Source organism: Epinephelus fuscoguttatus, linkage group LG19, assembly GCF_011397635.1.
Source record: "Epinephelus fuscoguttatus linkage group LG19, E.fuscoguttatus.final_Chr_v1".
NCBI classification, from domain to species: Eukaryota; Metazoa; Chordata; class Actinopteri; order Perciformes; family Serranidae; genus Epinephelus; species Epinephelus fuscoguttatus.
In genome coordinates this window covers 12,219,592-12,241,024 of record NC_064770.1, presented here as the reverse complement: position 1 = coordinate 12,241,024, position 21,433 = coordinate 12,219,592, and the positions used below count along the sequence as shown (strand labels likewise).

Genomic DNA, 21,433 nt, shown 5'->3' with positions numbered 1-21,433 from the left:
CAAGGATCTATGAAACATAATTTATCTGTAATTTCTGATTCATTCCCAAATAACTTCCAAAATGTTTCCTGGAAATAATTATGTAGCCTAGTTCAGTAATAATTGGCACACAAAAAAAAAAGATACTACTACTACTACTAATAATAATAGTAGCATAATCTAGGGAGTCTATTGGTCACAAAGCACAGTGGTTCAGCTGAACATGAAAATGTGATTTTTTTTCTACAAAAACAAGCAAACAAATAAAACAAAAAATAATTTTATTTCATTTATTTTTGTTGTTATTTGAAAAAAAAAAACTTGGAACAATTAAGGGAAAATTCGACCAGTAAAATACAGTGTTATACTATTAACATTATCATTACTTGTATGCCCTCTTTATTTTGGATGATTCACACTGAGCACGAGATGTGTACATATTTCTTTTTTAGGCACATCAGATTTTAAAAGTTCACCCTTTTTTTCACAATTGTCATACATACAGGAGCACAGAATCTAATGGTTTTTTACAGGATCTGGTGCAAATGGTTTATTTTTGGTGACATTTTGAATGAGACATGTAGAATAAAATGATTTTGATAACACGTCCCTATTTTAAACTAGGAGTTGATCAAGTGTCTTGACTGAAGCATTTATCTCACATTCAAGAAGCACTGGAATTTGAAAATCTGAGGATAATTTGAATTTTTTTCATTCATTTTTTTTCTTCTTTTTACAATTTCTGGCTTTGATAAATGGTGTAATTTTGGCGAGTTTTAAACAAAACATGTTCATGTGGTATGTTAAAAAAAAAACATACATTCCTCCTCAGAGCTTAAAAAATTATTTGATATGCCTCCCTTATTTTGCACCTCCTCTCCCTCCCATAAATAAAGAACAGCCCCTTATTAATCAGCAAAATCACTGAATGATGTTGCAAAATTATTTTAATTTGAAGGCCAGTGACGTCTTCTCCCATCCGGTTTTGTTTACATTAGCTCTGGCTAACTTGACCCAACTCTGACGTCACCTGTTTACTGACTTCCAAACGAACGCACGTTGGACACGCGACCCCGCACTGTGGGCAGGCTCGTGCTCGCCTTTTCGTGCACGTATACACCCCAACACCTACTGCTCCCCACCTTAGAGCTAGAGAGCCCCTTTGCCTCAGCACACCTACCAGCTGTTCACAGGTCACATGACAATGGTATTCATGGTTATGTCAGTACTTATGTCAACAGTATCTATATTATGTAACTGTGTTAACCCCTGTAACAACTGTTCAGTCATTCCACCAGCAGAAACCATGGATTACGTGATACATGCCTTTAACCCATGCACTGCAGTCTGCACATTAGGTTTGCAGTCTGGAAACAAAACAGAATTATAGGAGGCAAGTGTGACTACACTTTTAGGAGGGCAACCCCAGAGGCTGGACCCTCTTCAGTTTGACTACTTTCCCAGCCAATCAACAGAAGATAGCACACATCCTCCTCACCAGCATCTTATCTGGATAACATAGGGAGCTACGCAAGACTGTTGTTCACTGACTATAGTTCAGCATTTAACACCACTGTTTCCTTCAGCACCTCACTGTGCTCAGGACAGGCAGACCCCAGGTGATGAGGGTTGGCACACTTATGATTCATGCACCATCATCCAGTTTGCTGATGACATAGCTGTGGCCGGCCTGATCACAGAAAACAATGAAAAGGCCTGCCTGAAGGAAGTGGAGGATCTGACCTGGTGTCAGAGGAGCAACCTGATCTTGAACGTCACCAAACAGATGATCATGGACATTGGGAGGAAGCAGCAAAGGAACTATAGACAGCTTCATGTACCTTGGTATCCATATCTCAGAGCCTGGACACTGCATACTGACTCAGTGGTGAGAAAGGCCAGGCAGAGACTGTTTCACCTCAGATGCTTGAGGAAATTCCATAGGCCCTGCTTTACCCTGCCTTATAGATGCTTACACTTGACACTGTCAGAATAAGGCCAGGAAAATCATTAAGTACCTCAGCCACCTAGATAATCTCTGCTGAGATTGGAAGGAAGGTACCGGACACACCAGGCCAGCACTGAGAAGTTCAGGAAGAACTTCTATATAACTTCTATAAACTATAGAGTTTTTCAATATTTATGTTTTTATCATTATTGTATTCATGTTCAGTATTATTGTACTGTTATCATATTCTTCAGTCTTCATACCGTGAACCTTGGCACAGTCCTTATTATCCATATTTATTGCACAATCCTGCGCAAAATAGTGCAGTTTTTAGCTTTTAAAACAGTTGAAACTGAGTTTTTCTGTTACTTTTTAAGTGCTGTTTTTCTATTTTATTTTATTTTCTTTCACAAATTTGCCTCAGTCTGTAGCCTACAGCATACAACACCCTCTGTCCTCACACCACCCCACAAACAAGTTAAACAGGGAAAACAGGAGGAAACCTCAGGGGAAGCAACAGAGGAGGGCTCTCTCTCCCGGGACGAACAGACATGCAATGGATATTGTGTGTACAGAAAAACCAACATATTGAAATTACAGTATGGCCAGTCAGGGTGACAACATTATAGACAGGCTATATTGTAAACATTTAGGCTATATGTTTATTGTTGTGAACCCAAACACCGAGGCAAATTCCTCTCATGTGACTGATAAAAGCTGATTGATTGACTTATTGATTCTGTGTGCGTGATAGTCTGCTGTCGCCTTATGGCGTCTTTTTATTTAATGGAAAAAGACATAAACACACGCAGTGTATGTTCTAATGCTGTGATTGGCTCGCGCTCCTGCAATCACATCTATTGGGGGCGGGACTTTCCGGAAGCAGGAAGTATGACGTAACGTTTATTTTGGAAAAACGAAGTCGGGACAGAGGTGACAGGAAAATGGAGCAGAACGTTGAGGATTACAAGGTATTGCTAAGTTTTATCTAATATTTTACCACCAGTATTTTAAGGTATGAATGTTAACAACTTTTTATCTTCTAGATTGTGACGTTTTTAGTTAAACTCCTCGAGCTCGCGGTCAGTGTTAGCTTATACTTCAAGCTAGCTATCGGTTGTCAATAACGCTGGATAAAACAAAGCAGCACATAGTCAGCCACATGTTGACAGCTGGCTGGATATAAGATGTCGGACTTTGTTATGTAGCTAGCCGAAAGCTGAATTCATAAATAGGGAGACATTAAAACTTGTCAGCCAATTTTGGACCATCATAGTAAAGTCTACCCAAGTTTTCCTGTTTGATTGGCTCGTATTCACCGACTGACCTGGCAGACCCGACATCATGTGATGGTTTAGTCATTCACAGGCTCTTTGTAATGTGATTTCACTTACGTGCCACAGTTATTTCATGGGGAACTCCAGGCCAGGCTATTTGACAGTGCACTGAATATATTTGAGTGGTCAAAACAACATGTGAAGACCTCATCTTTGGCTGTGGAGAAAACTTTAATGCGAGAAAGTAATCTTATCATCAGATTAATACATGACAAAAAATATTATTAGTAATTAGATAATTACCATATACATACCAAACAGGTTCCTATGACCAGAGTCTGACACAACCTAAAAGTGAGCCATGTCTTTATTTCTCTATACGCTGCATAACTGATTTACATTTCTGTTTTCTTTCCCCTCAGTTGATATTTGAGAAGGAGGGAGTGTACCTCCACACAAATGCCAAGAGGAGTAACCAGGACACCACCATCCCAGGGTTCATCCGCATTGTTGAACGAGTAAGCAAATCTCTGTGAGATTTTAAGATATAAAGAGGGAAAACAAAGACACACTGGGATTATTAACCATGCGTTTGTTTAGGCCGGGGTGCCAGCTTTAGAGTGGAGCCCACTGGAGGATGAAGGTCGCAGTGCCCCTGCTGTACTCTACACCAAAAAGGTCAGTAATCATCTGTTTGAATAATTTGAGTATTTCTGTCTGTCTCAATTATAATCCCAGGGTTCTCATGGTCATGGAAACCAGGATTAGTTAAGGAATTTAACATATTTGTTTTTCCAGGCCTGAAACAGTCATGATATTAGTACAAATCCTTGAAGGTTTTGAAAAAGTCATGGAATTTTGTTGTTTGCAATGAAATTGTTACAGTAACCTTTAGTGGATAACCTTCCACATAATGTCACAAAATGGCAAATTTATTATGTAGCTGTTGGCATAAGGTAGCTCTAATAAGTTAATGCTTGACATTCTGTTTCCTTCCATGTATGTTAATTCATTTTCTCCGTACATTCTGTATCTCCCTAACTAGCTGCAATTATATTTGAATAGAGTTTGAATCTGATAGTTTTGGGTAGTGACTGTCATTCAGATGTAATTTGCAGCGCCAATGCATACTTAAGTTTCGTGTCCAACGAGACAACCAAACTGTCAGTTAGAACTGACACTGTGGGAGCTGCTATATTAATGTACTTAACATTTGGAGTAAAGTCTACTATACAGTTCTGTTCTTATTACATGTTGTGATTGGTCATGGAAATTTTGTTATGGGTCCTTGAGAAGTTATGGAAAAGTTTTGAAATTTTGCACATGATCATGTGTGGGAACCCTGTAATTCTCATCAACCCACTTCTTACTAAGTAGGACGGAGAAGGAGGGGAAGAGGATACAAACTTTGACCCTGGGTATGAGCCAGACTGGGCAGTTATCAGCACAGTGAAGAAAGATCGAGAACATGTCCCAGTCAAAGACTCAGGTGCAGTTTACACTTCCATCACTTTTGGCAAACAGTGATGTTAAAAAAAGTTTCATAAAACTAATGTCGCCTATATCCCCTGCAGGTCAGTGGTCATTCTCTCTGCCTCTATCAGAGTTATACTCTCTTCGGAGGGCTCGGTTCTCTTTGGGGCGAAACTTCCTGGTGCTGACGAGTAGAGGGGGCCACCCACTGCCTCCTCTGCACTTCCACAGAGGAGGAACCAGGGAGCTGTTTAGGGCCCTTCAGCGTTACATCATCCTGGACCAGTAAGTATCACCATCCTACTTCTGGCAGCAGTTTCTGTCTTCTTGTTACTTTAAACATGTTAGAATGCATCTCATGACAGCTCTGGGAACAGCTGATGTACACTTTTAGACAGAGCTGTTTACATCTTTGTTGACAAACCTCATGAGGATGAAAAACATCACATGACTTCCGTTGTTATCATCAGATCACCGGTTGATGGGCGGCTCTTCCTCGCCTACCCTCATGACTCAGGCGCTCTCTCTCAGTCCTTTGATAAGCTGCAGCTCCTTGATGACGGAGGCTCAGATCTTGTTTCGGTAATATGCTTTTATTTTTATTTATTATTAGCTATCAATACTGGTGACTCACAGATCAAAGTCCAAAAATCTAGCCCATACTTTGTTTTGGATGAAAAACTTTGAGTGTAGTCACTTAAGTTCCTGCCCCTATCCTCTGCTCACACTCACATCTTTAGCCGCTCATTAATGAAGCATCTGGAGTGTTGCAGCACATGAACCTCTTTCTCTCTTTGTCAACCCAAAAACACAGTGGGAGTAGATGAACTTTGTCAAGCTTGTTGCAGTTCTCTCTCATAATGTAAAAAAAAAACTTCTGTTCTTGTTTGTGATTCTGTTCTCTCCCTGCCTGAACAGAGATTTATCCAGGACCCATATGCCACCACATTTGGTGGATTTTCCAAAGTCACCAATTTCTTCAGGGCGGCACTTCGACCTCCAGGATCCCCCAGCCACTTGCGTACCGCTCAGGATCCTAGTTTGCCCCCCCAGTCTGATGAAGAGCCTGGATTTGAACTCATCACTTGTGTAAGAGAAGGAAACAAAAAGGACAATGTAAAGCACAAAGTCGTGTCTTATGCATGGAGATCGCAGATTGTTATAATGTTAAAGACACGAGAATAATGTTTGTGTTTGTCTTTCCCTTAAGGGGATAGAGCTTGGCCCCAGACCAGACGTAACCAGGGGACAACCTCTGAACAAATGGGAAGAGTTTCTGGACTCAGAGGGGCGAGTGCAGAACCCAGAGAGGATCAAAGAGCTTGTTTTTAGAGGGGTGAGACAGGAAATACAGTGACAGTATACCTTCTGTGTGAAAGACATACCTTGATATTTTTTTTCAGCTCTTTATCTACCAGATGTACATGCTTTTAATGCTAGTCTTGTTCATTGCAGGGTGTCATACCATCCCTGAGGAAGGAGGTATGGAAGTTCCTCCTGGGTTTTTATCCATGGAACAGCACGTTCAAGGAAAGAGAGGACATTCTGCGGGTCAAAACGTTAGTATTTTTGTTACTGCGGACTTCACCAGAACTCTTTTTGATAGTCAAAGGAATAATTTAACATTTTTGGAAATAAAATTAGTTGCTTTCTTGCTGAGAGTTAGACTAGAAGTCAGAATTCATGTTTGTACGGTACATATGAAGCTACTGCCAGCAACGAGTGAGCTTAGCTTCTTTGGGTCTTGTTGTCACCATGAGGTTTCCAGGCAACCAGTGCAGACTCAAGGAAGTGACTGCGCCTGGTCAAGAAATACAAACTGCCTATAAAACCCCAATTTGTCTTTTGTACACTTAAGATTTTGTGTGAATTAAACAAACGAGATATAACGTGTTAACAGGTGAGCTGTGGAGGTGTTGTCAGGTGATTTTTGTTACTTCTGGATAGAGCCAGGCTAGCTTTTTTCCCCCCATGTTTGCAGCCTTTGTGCTAAGCTAAGCTAACCAGCATTAGCTTCATATTTTCCTCACAGATGACAGATCAGTGTCAATCTTCTCACCTAAGTCTTTACAAGAAAGTGAATACATTTATTTCCCAAAATCTCAAACTGTTCATTTGACGTAGCTAGCCACTTTTAATGCCTTCTTTGTGTCTGCAGGGATGAGTACTTCAGGATGAAGGTGCAGTGGAAGTCAGTCAGTGAAGAGCAGGAGATGAGGAACTCGCTCCTCAGGGGATACAGAAGCCTGATAGGTCAGCCCTGCAATCTTTCATAAAACAGAAGATCTGTTCATCGAGCCAGTCAGCTGCTCCGTGAGAGCTGCAGTAGATGTTAAAGTTTGAACTGTCTTTGTTCTCTTGTGACAGAGAGAGATGTCAGCAGGACAGACCGACACAATACGTTCTTCTCTGGGAATGACAATCCAGGACTTACTCTGCTGCATGATGTGCTGATGACATACTGCATGTACAACTTTGATCTTGGTATGTATATCTGAATGTCCATTGTAATTTGCCCCGACCCAACCAAGTTCTCTCAAAATGGAAGTTTTAAGGTTCCTGAGAACAGTAATTCTAAGTGTTTCAGGTTTCTGTGTTTACAGTTTCACTCTCCTCCTCCTTGTCTGCCCAAACTGTGGTGTCTGCAGTAATAGTTATTATTTTTGTTGTTGTTGTTGATTACATTTGACTTTTAGATATTTAAAGGGAAGTTTTAGATTATCTGAATTGCTAATGATCATTTAGGCAAATACACGCATCCATGTCATCCTGACACCTTTGTCTCTATCATTCCAGGCTACGTCCAGGGGATGAGTGATCTCCTTTCTCCTCTCCTGTTCGTCACCCAGAACGAGGTGGAATCCTTCTGGTGTCTGACAGGCTTCATGGAGCTGGTGGTTAGTAGACAGATCTCCCTCTTTCTGTGTCCATTTCAGTTAGAAAAAGGTTTAGTTTTGTTGTTTCATTCATTCAAGCTGTATAGCTGTGTCACAGTGGACAGGAACAGCAGACTACAGCTCAGCAGTGACACAAACAAAAACAGGAAGTTTGACTCAAAGCGTAAATACAAACCTTTGTGTTTCTGCTTTTTGTGGTCAGTTAACTGATTCTTGTGTGGCAACTTAGTGGCTCACCAGCAGCTCTGATTTAAATAAAAACAAAAAGCGCACACAGCTAAATTTGCAGAAGTCTTTCTGCATGATCTTTGTTAAGGTTTCACTCTGAATAGATCATATAAATAGCAGTACTTTGAAAGGTGAAGGCATTCTTATGTGTGCAGTGACTTAACAAGTCTTTCCTTGTTTCCTCTGCAGCACCAGAACTTTGAAGAGTCTCAGGAGGCCATGAAGCAGCAGCTCCTTCAGCTCAGTATCCTGCTGAAGGCTCTGGACCCGGAGCTATGTGACTTCCTGGGTTAGTCAGCTAATACTCGTGTAGTCAGACTACATTAGATTTAAAAAAAAAAAAAAAAAAAAGTCCTGAGGCAAAGCTGTTCACATTTTGTTAGGATAATGCAACAAAAAGTAGGGCAGAAACAAGAATAAAGCAAATGAGAGGCTATTATATGTAATGCAACCCTCAAGGATATACATTAGAATCTATTAATTATGTATAAAAGTGCACACATTTCTAGCATCTGCAGGATAAGCATAAAAATGTTTGCTAGATGAGAGGAAATTCATGAATTTTCAGGATACACGGTCAAATGTGCTAAAGACGCAACTCTTTATTACTCACTTACAAGGAGCTCATTTTTCTTTTGTGGTGGTCACTAATTGAAAAGTATATACATATTTACTTCATCCGTCAGACTCTCAGGACAGCGGCTCTCTGTGCTTCTGTTTCCGCTGGCTGCTCATCTGGTTCAAGAGAGAGTTTTCCTTCGAGGACATCCTCATCATGTGGGAGGTGAGTGCACCACAGTTGCAGTTACTTACTATATACATGAATATTTTTATAATGCTAAAGCACAGTGAGACTGGCCTCACTGCTTTAAACCTTGGTGGTGTTAAACTTCATTAGGTTGTTACATTTAACATCACCTTTTGACTTTTATTGAAGTATTTTTTTCATTTAAAAAAAAGAAGTAAAGGTTTATTGTGAAACTACAAACTTGGCTGTGACATGTTTGAAACATCCCTTTCTTTCCTCAGGTTCTTTGGACTCGTCTGCCATGTGACAACTTCCATCTCCTGATCGCCTGTTCAATCCTGGAGTCTCAGAGAGGAGAGCTGATTGGCTCAGACCACGACTTTAACACTATTCTGAAGGTGTGTGTGTGTGTGTGTGTGTACATTTGTGTATGTGAGATGGGAGTTTAGTTACTTTGTCTATAACTATACACATTTTCATCTGTGACACTATTCAGCACATCAATGAGCTGACGATGAAGTTGGACCTGCAGAGTGTTCTGCGTGGAGCAGAGGCCATCTACTTACAGCTGACTCAGTGCAAGGTAAGAGGTGCCTCATGGATTCAACATGGAATCAAAGGAGTATCTTAATTTGTGTCCAGATTTGATCTGCAGCGTTAATTGTACAGGCCCTGCGTCTGCTAGGCCAACTAGGACCTTTTTTGTCTGCCCATAAATGTTTTTAATGGCACATATCCATTCTTATGTGTCCCTATGTTCATTCTGCAGCAGTGCTCTGCTGTGTGCCCATGCATGAGCCAAGTGTCTGTGTTTAGTTCACATGTCCAGACAGTCGAGCGTCTGTTATCTCAACTGCTAAAGACAGTTGAACAGCTAAAGTAAAGATAATGTTGTTGGTAGGCTACTGATTACAAAGCTTGGTAGTGAATGACACGCTAACGTGCTCATGGTGAAAACAGATCGGTGATGCTGTTTTGTCCTCATTGTTCTTCATGAAGTTTGTTGAAGTGATGTAATGTAGCCCTGCTGCATTTTGTTTGTGGAAGAAGGAGGAGAACCAGTTTTAAAAGTGATGGTCTTCTTTTTAAATAAGTGTTGTGTGGTGGATCTAATTAATGCCAATGTAAGGAGTGGTTCAGGTGGATTTGGCAAAGTAACTGCTAGATATTGCGAGCAGATAAATATTGAAAGAAACTTTAAAGTGTTGAATTTGAGGACAGAACTTGATGTGGTGATTGGAGGTGCAGTGGCTGTTTAATTGTGTAAGCAGCCCATCTGCCAAGCCAAAGCAGTGGACCTAAGGGGAAATACTGGATCTTGTAGTTGCTTATACAGAAGAGCAAATATAAAGCACATTCTCAGGAATATACCACTATTTTTCAAGCTAAATCTAAAAAAAAAAAAACCTATATAGAAGCTGTAAGGTCATTGACACCTGTTCACCAGTGATTCCTGACCTCCTGTCCTCCGTCCTCCTCAGGAGCTTCCCCTCAAGGTGCAGCAGGTCCTGGGTCTCTACACTCCCTCCATCTCTGAGGAGGACAGCCCAGACTCCCAGGCCAGCGAGACACAACGCCTCCTCTGCGAGTCCCCTGCAGGAGCTGCCTCATCTGATTCAGCATGCGGTCCCACTTATCCTTAAATCTGCAGGTCAGCTGGTGGACTGAAGTGTATGGACGAACTTTATATAACGAACAAAAAATATATATATCTGTATATGATCTAATGAGAAGGAATGAATACTGTTTGGTGAAGACTGTTGTTACTAGTTGTCAGAGGCAGGGGGCGCTGTGAGATTTTTTTTTCTTTTAAAGTCCCCATGAATGTTTCAATTGAAGATGTTTGAACACTATAGCCGTACTTGCAGTGTTTTTTTTTTTTCTGTGTGTATGTTGTCCTTGTCAATTGTTTACACGTTTTGTGTCTCTGCTGCAGAGTACCGCCCTGCTTTCTACTCTCCATCCTCCTTTTGATGCTGCTCTTTCGCCTTTTAATAATCACCTCCGCTTGTCACTTGTGATGCAGTGTACTCTCAGTGCGTTCTGTTAAACGTCCCCTGGCCACTGTTCCTTAAAAGGGAAGAAGATGAAGGATAACCTCACTGGCAGCACCTTGTTAGTACTGTATGATGCCATTCCAGCCCTATGCAAACTTTATTGCATGCCTTATAGTTTTCACATGTGGCGTAGCGTCATTTTAAGCTTTGTAATTATCAACATTATGTCATAACATTTTCATCCGCTGATTATTTCCAAATAAATGGTTGAATCTTAATGAAGCAGAGTTTTTATATGTTTTTCTTTCACTTACTGGTCTGACTGTCAACAGGTCTACTCACAGTAAGATCAAATTTATTTATGTGCAAGTACATAGCACAGAGCAGCGCCACATGCCACAGCAATTAAACTCACCAGTCTACCCTCACTGATATAAATTGGGTAAACAAAACATTAGAGAAACCTCTTTGTGTTTTGACAGCACCACAAACTACATCCTCCAAAATGACCAGAAAGTCGGGCCCTTATATAAATATATTAAACTCAGTAACAACCCAAAAGTCAAGACACACTTTCAGAACAGCATAAAACACAAAATCACAAAAAAATCACAGCTACAAAATATCACAAAACTAAACATGGAAATAGATACAAAACAGCCCTAAACGCCAAAATACAAACAAGACAAAATGCATCAAGAAAACATACAACACAGCAAAAATCAACAAGTAAATACAAACAGTGACACAAGTAAATTGTCATAGAACTCGATGAAAAGCACCACAACATTCATTACTGATGTCTCTTAAAAATCAGTTTCACCTTGAGTTCAAAATTATCCCAGTCATGATCCATTTTGAAGTCTGTAGAGGGAGTTAAACGGCCAGTGTGTAAGATTTAGGGGGATATCCTGGCAGAGTATAATATAATATGTATGTTTTCTTTAATGTATAATCACCTGAAAATGAGAATCATTGTGTTTTCCTTACCTTAGAATGAGCTGTTTATATCTACATGTACACAGGGAGTGGGTCCTGTTCTGCGCTGATAGCTACGTTGCACCGCCATGTTTCTACAGTAGCCCAGAACGGACAAACCAGATATTGGCTCTACCTGGGGCCTTTTGCTTTTTCACATTAGCCACTGTAGTTAGCAGCCCCTCTGCAATGAGAGTGTCAGAGAAACAGTGATTTCTAATATGAAACCTTTATTAAGCTTTATTCAGTGTTTAGACCGGTTTTAATCACTGGGTGAGATGTTTTGGCTTCACTTTTGGGGAGCTGTCATGTCATCCATCTTTATACAGTCTACCTAAAAATAAGGTGAACACACATGAAGTTTTATGAGAAAATAGGTGAGCACACATTAGTGGGTGCTGAGTATCTACCTGTCTGTGACGTGCCTGGCAATGTAGGAAAAACACTAATTTGTAATGTAATGCTGTTTTATTCTGTGTTTTCTCCTGTTGTAATCACCTGGTCCATTTCTTTTGGAGAGGAAGAGACATCTGTGAATAATTCAGCTCCTTGTAGAAACCTCCTGAACCATGAACACCACTCACTGCTAGATGCCAGTTAATCCCCCCAAATCATATGCACTGTTCCTTTAAATTCATGATATCCTCTGAACAGGGAAAGTTGTCTGTTTAAAAGAAATTTTCCGAAAGGGCCTATACAGAAACTGTGAGAAGTACCACCATGTCACCGAGCACTAAAGGAGGAGCCTGGTTACTGATACATTTATATACGGGTTTAATAGAGGCAAATGTATGGAACGAATCAAAACTTATATAGGGTAATTTATTGGTCAGGTGTGTATGATTCAGGTGGATATATTTGCAATAATGCTGTAAGCAAACTTACTGTTTGGTTCATAATGTTGTAAGCAGATCTAGGTTTATTTACTTACTTGTTAACTTGTGAAGCTTCTGTAACTGGATTCTGGCATAAGCAGTTAATAAATGACAGTATAACACAGTTATATTTATATAGAATATGTTTTCACTGTAAAAGTTATAATTGTTGAAAATAATGTACATTGATAAGCACACAAAACATTCTTATATCTGCTTATAACTACATTATAATAAGTATTTATCATCCAAGCACAACAGTGTACTTATGTTTATATGTTGCGTAGCTGATAAATACAAAACTGAAACAAAATATGGAATTTAGGAATCAGACTGAGAAGCTGTAATCATCCCAGTGTAACAGTACCAGCTATTTGTTTATGTAGTGTCTTCACTTGTGAACTGGTTAAACTTTGGCCTCTCCCCTCTCCTCCCCCACTGGCCAGCAGGTGTCTGTGTGAGGTGAATGGCTGAGGGGAAAATAGGACCTCTGTTCTCCACTGTCCCGGGAAATGAGCTGGAAAATGAGGGGCGGAGGGGACACACCTCCTTCTCAGGACCTCTTTTGGCTCGTCGCTGTCTCTTTCCCACTTCGTCCATGTTGTTTGAATACAGCTGCGATGTATGAATTTAACAGGGTGCTTAAACAAGCCGGCGATCTGTCACCCTTTCTCTCTTGGCCCCATCCTCCCTCCGTCCACCCCAACCTGACCTCACTTGACTGGCAGAGCCAAACTTACTCAGCCCTTCATTCAAACTCAATCTGCTTTCAGCCCCTCTCAAAGCCTGTTTTATAGGCGAAGGCCTTGTCGACAGCTTTAAACCCCATATTCTCTCACTAATGCTACAATCGACTAAGTGTTAGAGGATTAGGGTCTCTTCATGTTGTCATTATGTTGGGTGTCTTAGAAAAGCTGTTATAGATGATGTGGCTGAAGCTCTTCCCTCTGAGTGTGAGATCTGAGCTGCTGCGTGTTTGTTTTTATAAAATACGAGTACAGCACTTGACATTTCTCAAGGTGTGTTTTAATGTGGTGATTTTACAGGTTTCATAGTCAACAACTGTGACCCTTGTTTCACACTGTCTTTTATTTTGCTAAAAAAATGAACTTAAACACTCACAGGAGTATAAATGACATCCTCTTATTCTACATTCTAGAGAGTTCATCCACTTTTTGATTTACAAATTTATAAGAGTGTTTAAAAAGAGTGTCATGCTATTAGCCAGTGAGCAGCAGTCCTCACTGTCAGACGATTTTAATAGATGAGTCCAGAAAAAGGTAAATATCACTGCCACTTATACCTGCAACCCAATAAATAACAACACATTCTCACTTTCCACGTCAATATATGACAAGCTGGTTGCTGACTTTCTGGGACGCCATGTCAACTTCAGCCTGTTACGTACATTGTGTCTTTTCAAAATACACTTCAGTTTTCACAGGAAATGGACAGTTTGCATAGAGTCTCTTTCAAAATAGATGCACTACATCAGCACAACACCGCACATTAGAAAAAACATCAGCTAGGGTGAAAATCTGTGGTTGTTGGACCTGTCCTCCATCCCTCCCACCAACCCTACTCCCTTCCTCTTCCTTCTTCCTTCCTGAACTTAAGTTGTTGTCTAGCCGAGTTTCCCCCCAACACGGGTGGACACCATTACACACTGACTGTGCCCGGCCGCGTACCATGCTGATGTGAAAGGGCGGCTTTTTTCGTCTATGTCTGACACGGAAGTCACTGCCCAAGCGTCAGTCTTCGATGACTTTGGAATGAGACTGGGCTGCAAATAAAAAGTTTGAGCTGCTTCCCTTAGGGCAAATGTATACACTGTCCAGGATCAGGTGCAATAAATTTGAACATTAATTTTTACTACGCACAATCAATTCTTTTGATGTGCACTCCAACAACTAAATTGCATTCTTTGTAGTTGCCATAAGCAGCATGGCCTTGTCTGGCCTTATTTTCTTTATTTGTTTGTATAGTTTTACCTGTTGTACTTTCGGTTTTCAATTGCATTTATTGCTATTATGTGTCACTCACATTTTTTTTTTTTTATCTTTTTATCTTTATGGGCATTTTTTGCCTTTAATTGATAGGATAGTGAAGTGTGAAAGGGGGAGAGAGGGGGGGAGAGACATGCAGCAAAGGGCCACAGGCCGTAGTCGAACCCGGGCCGCTGCGGCAACAGCCTTGTACATGGTTTGTCTGCTCTACCACTAAGCCACCGACGCCCCATACATTTCTTTTATAATCTGCATTGTATCTTTTTGTTAATCAGTTTAACTGATGGATGGAGTGCAGCATACAGGACAGTAAAGACTGAATTGAACTGAACTATTCCAGTAAAGTGAATATCTGAACAGAATCAGAGTCTGAAGACATAAAGTTTTTGTTTCAGATATACTGAACCAAAAAGTGTTTTATTTAAAAGCAGGAATTCCAGCTACACATCAGAAAATGTTGTTGCGTATTGGCTGCTGTCGTAGCTGTTCTGTTACTCAGGGTTCACTGAGAGACAGGATCAAATTCACAAACTAAAACATTTTATTATTAGTTCTTATGATTAAATCTTTTTCTTTTAAGGTGGTGAAATTAAGTGAAAACATGTCCATTGACAGTACTGTTACTTTGATATGTTCATGGCTGCAGTGGTCTTTTAAGTACTTTACTCAAGTATTTCCATTTTCTGACACTTTATACCTCTACTTGACTACACTTCAGAGGGGAATATTGTACTTTTTACTGTGTTTTTATATTTATTTGACAGCTGCAGTTAGTTTACAGATTAAAAATTTGAAATAGGCAGTGGTGAAGTGGTTAGCATTGTCACCTCACAGCGAGAGGGTTCCTGGTTTGAACTCCAGAGTGAGGGACCCCCTTTGTATTGAGTCTACATGTTCTCCCTGTGTCAGTGTGGGTTTTCTCTGGGTACTCCGGCTTCCTCCCACAATTAGGTTAGGCTAATTGGTGACTCTAAGGTGTGAATGTGAGTGTGAATGGTTGTTTGTTAAAAAAGCTAACTTAATGAAATTCCTGATGATCTTTCTATTAGATATAAGGTAATTTTTAATCAAGTTCTTTTCAAATATCATGTCCAATTAAATGTATTTGATTCTGTCACAAAGATGGTGAAATAAGTTTTCACTCTCCCTACATGAACCTGAGTTTACTTTGAGTCACACTTTGCCACCAGCTCTACTCTGAATAGAATGAATTATTGATGCTCAGCTGAAATCAAGTCGTGGTGTCACTGTGGCCGTCCATTTAACTCCTATTTGAAACGTGAGCTGCCATTGAAAGCTTAATGTGTGAAGAGCCACCTGTAATGACTGTCAAATACAATCTGTATTCTCCACTGGTGAGTGCGACCCCATTGTGACCATCAGAGGAGTCCCCAGAGAGTGTGTGAAAAGTGTGTCTACCCAGTGAATGTGTGAAGTGTGTGTGTGAGAGGGGAGCCAGCAGCAGGCAGAAGGCCAGGGGCTGTTGTCTGACACTGATTTGTAAAAGGAGACAATACGGCTCATTGACCTGCCCGGCTCCACTGTCTGTTGCACATACCTCGCCCGGCCCTCCCCAGTGGCTTCGCTGCTCTTTAAACACGAGCAGCAGATTGCCACAGGCGGGGCAGCAGGCCACAGGTTGCTTTGACAATGAGGAACCTCAGAGCAGAGCCAAAACTCTGATGAACACATTTATATTTTTAAAACCATACTTTTACTTGGCCGGGTAGAGTCTGTGACATATTCTATAAAGTTATCTTTAAGATATGTTTTTTTATTTATTAATTTTATTACTAACATGTCTTTTATGTTTTATTTGTGTTGTACAAAGAAAGTTTATTATTATTACTATCTCTCCTTTCTGTATTCTAATTTGCAGTAACATCTACTATAAATACAATATTAGAGGTCCGATGTGGTTCCCACATTTTCAGACTTGTGATTCCTCGCAACACATTTTAAAACCGTTTATCACAAGTTTGCAAAATATAGAGAAAGACTCCAACTAATAATTATTTTCATTATCAATTAACCTCCTGATTATGTTCTTGATTAGTTGATTCCATGTTTGCTTTATATTATGTTTTTTTGCATCCAGCACTTTCATGTTTTGAGATTGTGTGTGGTCTAAAAAGTTTTGCTATTATTTGGTTTATGGAAAGTCTGATAAAGGTGAAAAAATGTAACATAATTGCCCAGAACTAAACATGATGTCTTCAAAGTTTTTGTGTTGTCCAAAAAAAAAAAAAAAAAAAAAAAAAACTGTCGAAAACCCAAATATGGTCTATTTACTGTCACATAGGACAAAGAAAAACTCAAAGAAAAAGTCTCCTTTTCAAAGTTGAAACCAGCAAAACTGTGGCATTTCTTTGGACAATCAATCAATTATCTGAATTGTTGATAATTAATTTATATTAATTGATTAAACCTTTGAACCCTGAGCAAATTGGTGCAATTTCTTTCAAACACATGGGAAAAAATTAGCTACTTGGTAAGAAATGTCCCACAGATGGCAAAAAATGAATAGATTCAGAAAATTATTTTAAAACACAAAAAAAGAACTATAAAAACTATATTTATGAAGATTATTATATTTCAAATTTATGTTACAGAGCAGAGCACTTTTAATTTCCTTGTTTGTTAATTTATTTATTATTTTTTTCGTTTTTGTTTAACTCATTTTCTTGTTTTTAATTTTCTCCTTTTATGAATTTCTTGAAAATTTCTGGGCCTTCTTCCCATGTTTTTGAAAGAAATCAAGTTGGTTTGCTTAGGTTTCAGGTTTCAAAGGGTTAACTGAGTAAATTAATAATTATTTCAGGCATATCTACCTGAACATATTGCTGTTTTTTTTAATAATTTGGCCTGAGGATTCAGTATTTTACTAGGAAAAAAGTAAAGATTGGGGAAATGTCAACAAGATGCGTATTTTTGGTAATTTTTGTAGAAATATGTATATGCTTTCTCTGTCATATTTACCTTTTGACAGTTTGAAATCCAGAACATTTTTGGACACAAAAAAATCCCTTCTGAGATTGTACTAATTATGTAAGTATTGTCATTTTAATTATCAAAATACTGAGTATAACAATAAGTATTTCAGGGTGGGTAGCTCTTTTAGACAAAATATTAAGCTGAGTTACTGTATATATGGTAAATGTTATCAGTACTCGAGGATCTTTATTTAACAGCAGCAGGATTTAACATCCATCCAGACTCTGACACATTTCCTCTGGTGCTCACGTTGTAAACAAACACCCTCCTCCTTTTGTCATCCATTCCCATTGTCAGAGTGTGGAGATGACCTTTTCTCTCCCCTCTCTGCCTATCACCCCTCGCAGCCTTTTCTTTTCCTCCCTTCTCTCTTTCACTGTCGAAGACAAGCTGTTGCTCTGTCCCTGCGGGCCACTCCCTCACTTGTCTGCTCCTCTTTCCTCCCCTCCGCCTCTCCCCTCTCTCCCTTGCTCTCCTCCATTCTCCCTCTCCCCACCTGTTGAAGCAATTGTTGCACAGACCATATTGTTGTCTTCTTATTATTTTATGTCACTCACGAGGGTGCACGCCCCTTTCTACGGCCTTTTTCCTCCCCTCTGTGCCACTCCCTCTCTCCCTCTCTGTCCCTGCTGGGTATAAAAGTCAGAGAGGATAGTTGAGGAGTGATTCTCAACAGAGCACCACAGGAAACCAAAACTACTTCAACAAGGATTTTGTAGCTTCTGTTTGCATGCACAACACCCAGCATCCTCAGGTGCCAGAGGGACAATAGCTGCTACCTTTCTTTACCATTTGGACAAGTTCATATTTTACCCAGCAGGCTGTGCAGATGGACAGAGACATGTCTGTGTCTCTGTGGTGTGAGGAGGTGGAGGACGAACAGAGTCAGGTCCAGAGCCAGACTGAGGCACCAGCCCAGGGCTGCACTATGGGCTCGTCTCAGCTGCGGGCCGCCTGGGACCCCACTGTGTCTGGACATCGTGTGATCCAGAGGCTGCTTCATGTGGAGGAGAGGTACATGCCCTCCATGCTCTACATCACCCTCATCCAGCGGGATCCAGAGCGCAGGGAGGAGCTCGCCAAATGGGCCCTGGAGGTACAGAACTCTCATGCTCCAGTTTCTCCTCATGGTGATGGATGTCATCATGACAGCTGTAATGATGCCTCTCTTCTTTTTCTTCTCTCCAGGTGTGCTGTGAGTGTGGCTGTGATGAGGCAGTGTTCCCCCTGTCTGTCTCTCTGATGGACAGGTTCCTGTCTGCCTCTTTGTCTGTGCCTGTCTCACCATACTGCCTGGCTGCCGGCTGCATCCTCATCGCCTCCAAACTCACAGAGTGCGACAACATCACCGCTGATACTCTGTGTGCTGCGGCTGAATACAGCTTCCAGCCTTCGAACCTGCGGGTGAGTCAGTCACACAGCAGCCACACATGTGGGCAGAAACATGGTGGTTTAAGACCTTACAGTCAGGGCTGTGATGGAGCCTGAGCAGAGATTAGGGGGGTTCTCTCCAGCTGTGGGTCTCTCATATCATCACAACATTTCATCCCATTTACAGTGGCATTCAGTGTAAGCTCTCACTCAGTTACTCCCTGATTTTAAATGCATATGAAACATAGTTTACCACCTCTTTATTGTGTTATCATTCCAAAGAGGTGTAGCAGCCATACTGTATCAAACTACTGTAAAGATAGAAGAAAACAAACTTTTTTGAAATCATTACTCTCGTAATGTCTCTCTTTATGATTGTGATGCTGTAGCATGTCCATCAACTGGATGACAACCCGCCTAAAGCTTTAGTTTACAATGCAACTGGGCATTTCCTTTAAATTACAGGTTTTTCTACCACTGACTGATCAATCAAATACATTATATTGTAAATTATATTTAAAGTGATAACAGATGTCACCACAGTCTAAAAGGATGCATTTGGACACTGACGAAACAGTTATGGCTGTAACCAATGACTCTTTTCATTATAAATTAATCTGACAAATGTTTTTTTTTTTTTTCAATTAATTGATCATTCCTTTGTACTATTCAAAAGGAAGAAAGAAGTATAAACATTCCAATTACAGCTTCCCAGAGCCCAAGGTGACGTCTTCAGATGTCTCATATTGTCTGACAAAAAGTTCAAAACCCAAAGTTACTCAGTTTACTGTGATATGAAGAGAAGCTGGAACCTGAGAAACTGTAATTCTTCCTACTTTTCAGTGTTAAGAAGGTTACTTTTCTAATTTAATAGTTTACAGATTACAATTTACCCTGTTAAAATATAACAAGATGTTACTATTTTAATGTAACTTATTACATTTGATGACTTTTTAAAATTACATTTCTACAAATCTTTTAAACTTGGCAATAAAGCTGAAAAATGTTTGGAAAAGGCCTATACCAAAAATAAAGATTAAAAAAACAAATAAATAAAAGACATCTCTGCACTCATTTTGATTAATAACTGTAATCACTTTTTTCTCAGTAACTGTAACTGATTACAACTATATTTCTTTTGTAATTTAATTACATGCAACTGGTTATATTACTTAATAAATACTGAAAAGATAAATAATTTAGCCCATCAAATTGCTGTCACTCGTCTAATTAATTATTCAACTCATCTCTCAGCTCTAAAAATAGTATAAAAAAACATTTTTGATCAACACACATTTTAGAATTGGGTTAAATGAGTCATTTCTAATGTAGATATGATGCTTTGTTTCAGTCTATAAAATGAGCTCAGAGAAGGCAGCCCATGTTTAAGATCAATTACAGTATAACCAACTGATAATAAATCCTCTATGGTGTCAATTCTCATATCACAATGTCTGTTTTCGTCCTACAACAATCTTTTCTGACTCCTACATGCACCTGTCTTCCCTCCAATAGGAGATGGAGCGTGTCATCCTCGCCACCCTCCGGTGGGACACAGCAGCAGTGACTCCGCAGGACTTCCTCCCACATTTTCTTGCTTCCGTGGAGGAGAGAAGAGACGGAGACAGGGGTGACTCTGAGGAGGGGCTGCTCCCCACCCTCAGGCGGCACAGCGACACGCTGGCCGCCATGTGTGCGTGTGACTCCCGCTTCCTGGGTGCACCTCCGTCACTTGTTGCTGCGGCATCACTGAACTGTGCTCTGCGGGGCCTGAGCAACAAGGGCCCCGCTCAGCTGGCTGTGATGAGTGAGGCACTGGCGGAGCTCTGCCAGGCTGACACGGTGAGTCTCAGGCTGCACATGGGCCTAATTATCTGATTTAACTGTTGGGCAAGGTCATGCAGAATACAGAGATTCTTGCATCTGTCACAACTCACATTCATTCACTCTTTGTCTTGCATCCCAGGTTGTGCTGCAGTGCTACAGTGACATGATCGAATACGCCCTCAGACAGCGGCTCAGGAGCGGGCTGCAGCAGGGCCCCACGGAGAAGGATGAAGAGGTGGAGCATGAAAGACCCGGGACACCTACTGACATGAGAGAGATTGATTTCTGAACACTGAATCAACTGTTGCATTGAAAGTGTGAATCAATCAAACCCTTTCATCAAAGTTCATCAGTCAAACTGATATAAATTGATATATGACCTCAAAATGCTCTGACATGTTTTTATATTTTGAAATTACTTTATTGAGTGACTGTTAATTTATTTTTTAACTTTATTTATTCGTGAAGAATTGTGCAAATATATGTTTTGCATGTGCCATATTTTGTTGTCTATTGTTATTATTTTTATTGCAGGTCTAGATGTATTTTTTGATGCTTAATATTTATACTTTTTTATTTATTATCGCGTGCAATTGTTGCCTCTTATGATGTTAATTTATTTCAACTTGCCATGACTTTGTGTTTGTGTACTGAAATAAATATACAACAGATATATTTTTCAATGCAATTAAACGTTTAAAACGTTTGTACAAACTTTGCGTCCGTGTTTTCCGACTTTTTCTGAGCTTGTGTTACAATGCATTCATAAATGCACCCTCAAATGACAGTGACAAGACCTAATGTGTTGGTAGCTGATTTCTCTTTTTAAATAGAG

The 21,433-nt window shown here is 40.1% G+C and overlaps 2 protein-coding genes across 2 annotated transcripts; both read left to right on the top strand.

Moving 5' to 3' along the window:
* The first annotated feature begins 2,802 nt into the window (after positions 1-2,802).
* tbc1d17 (TBC1 domain family, member 17) lies at positions 2,803-10,825 on the top strand. Its single transcript, XM_049562303.1, has 17 exons — positions 2,803-2,898; positions 3,627-3,722; positions 3,805-3,882; positions 4,582-4,693; positions 4,779-4,962; positions 5,148-5,259; positions 5,596-5,766; positions 5,888-6,013; positions 6,133-6,236; positions 6,836-6,930; positions 7,045-7,161; positions 7,474-7,574; positions 7,992-8,091; positions 8,489-8,586; positions 8,832-8,948; positions 9,047-9,133; positions 10,032-10,825. Exons 1-17 carry the CDS (start codon positions 2,872-2,874, stop codon positions 10,191-10,193), a joined length of 1,887 nt encoding a protein of 628 aa, XP_049418260.1. The 5' UTR covers positions 2,803-2,871; the 3' UTR covers positions 10,194-10,825.
* Positions 10,826-15,728: 4,903 nt separating this feature from the next.
* ccndx (cyclin Dx) lies at positions 15,729-20,887 on the top strand. Its single transcript, XM_049561506.1, has 5 exons — positions 15,729-15,761; positions 18,221-18,496; positions 18,589-18,804; positions 20,287-20,613; positions 20,738-20,887. The coding sequence occupies exons 1-5, from the start codon at positions 15,729-15,731 to the stop codon at positions 20,885-20,887; spliced, it is 1,002 nt and encodes a 333-aa protein (XP_049417463.1).
* Positions 20,888-21,433: the final 546 nt, after the last annotated feature.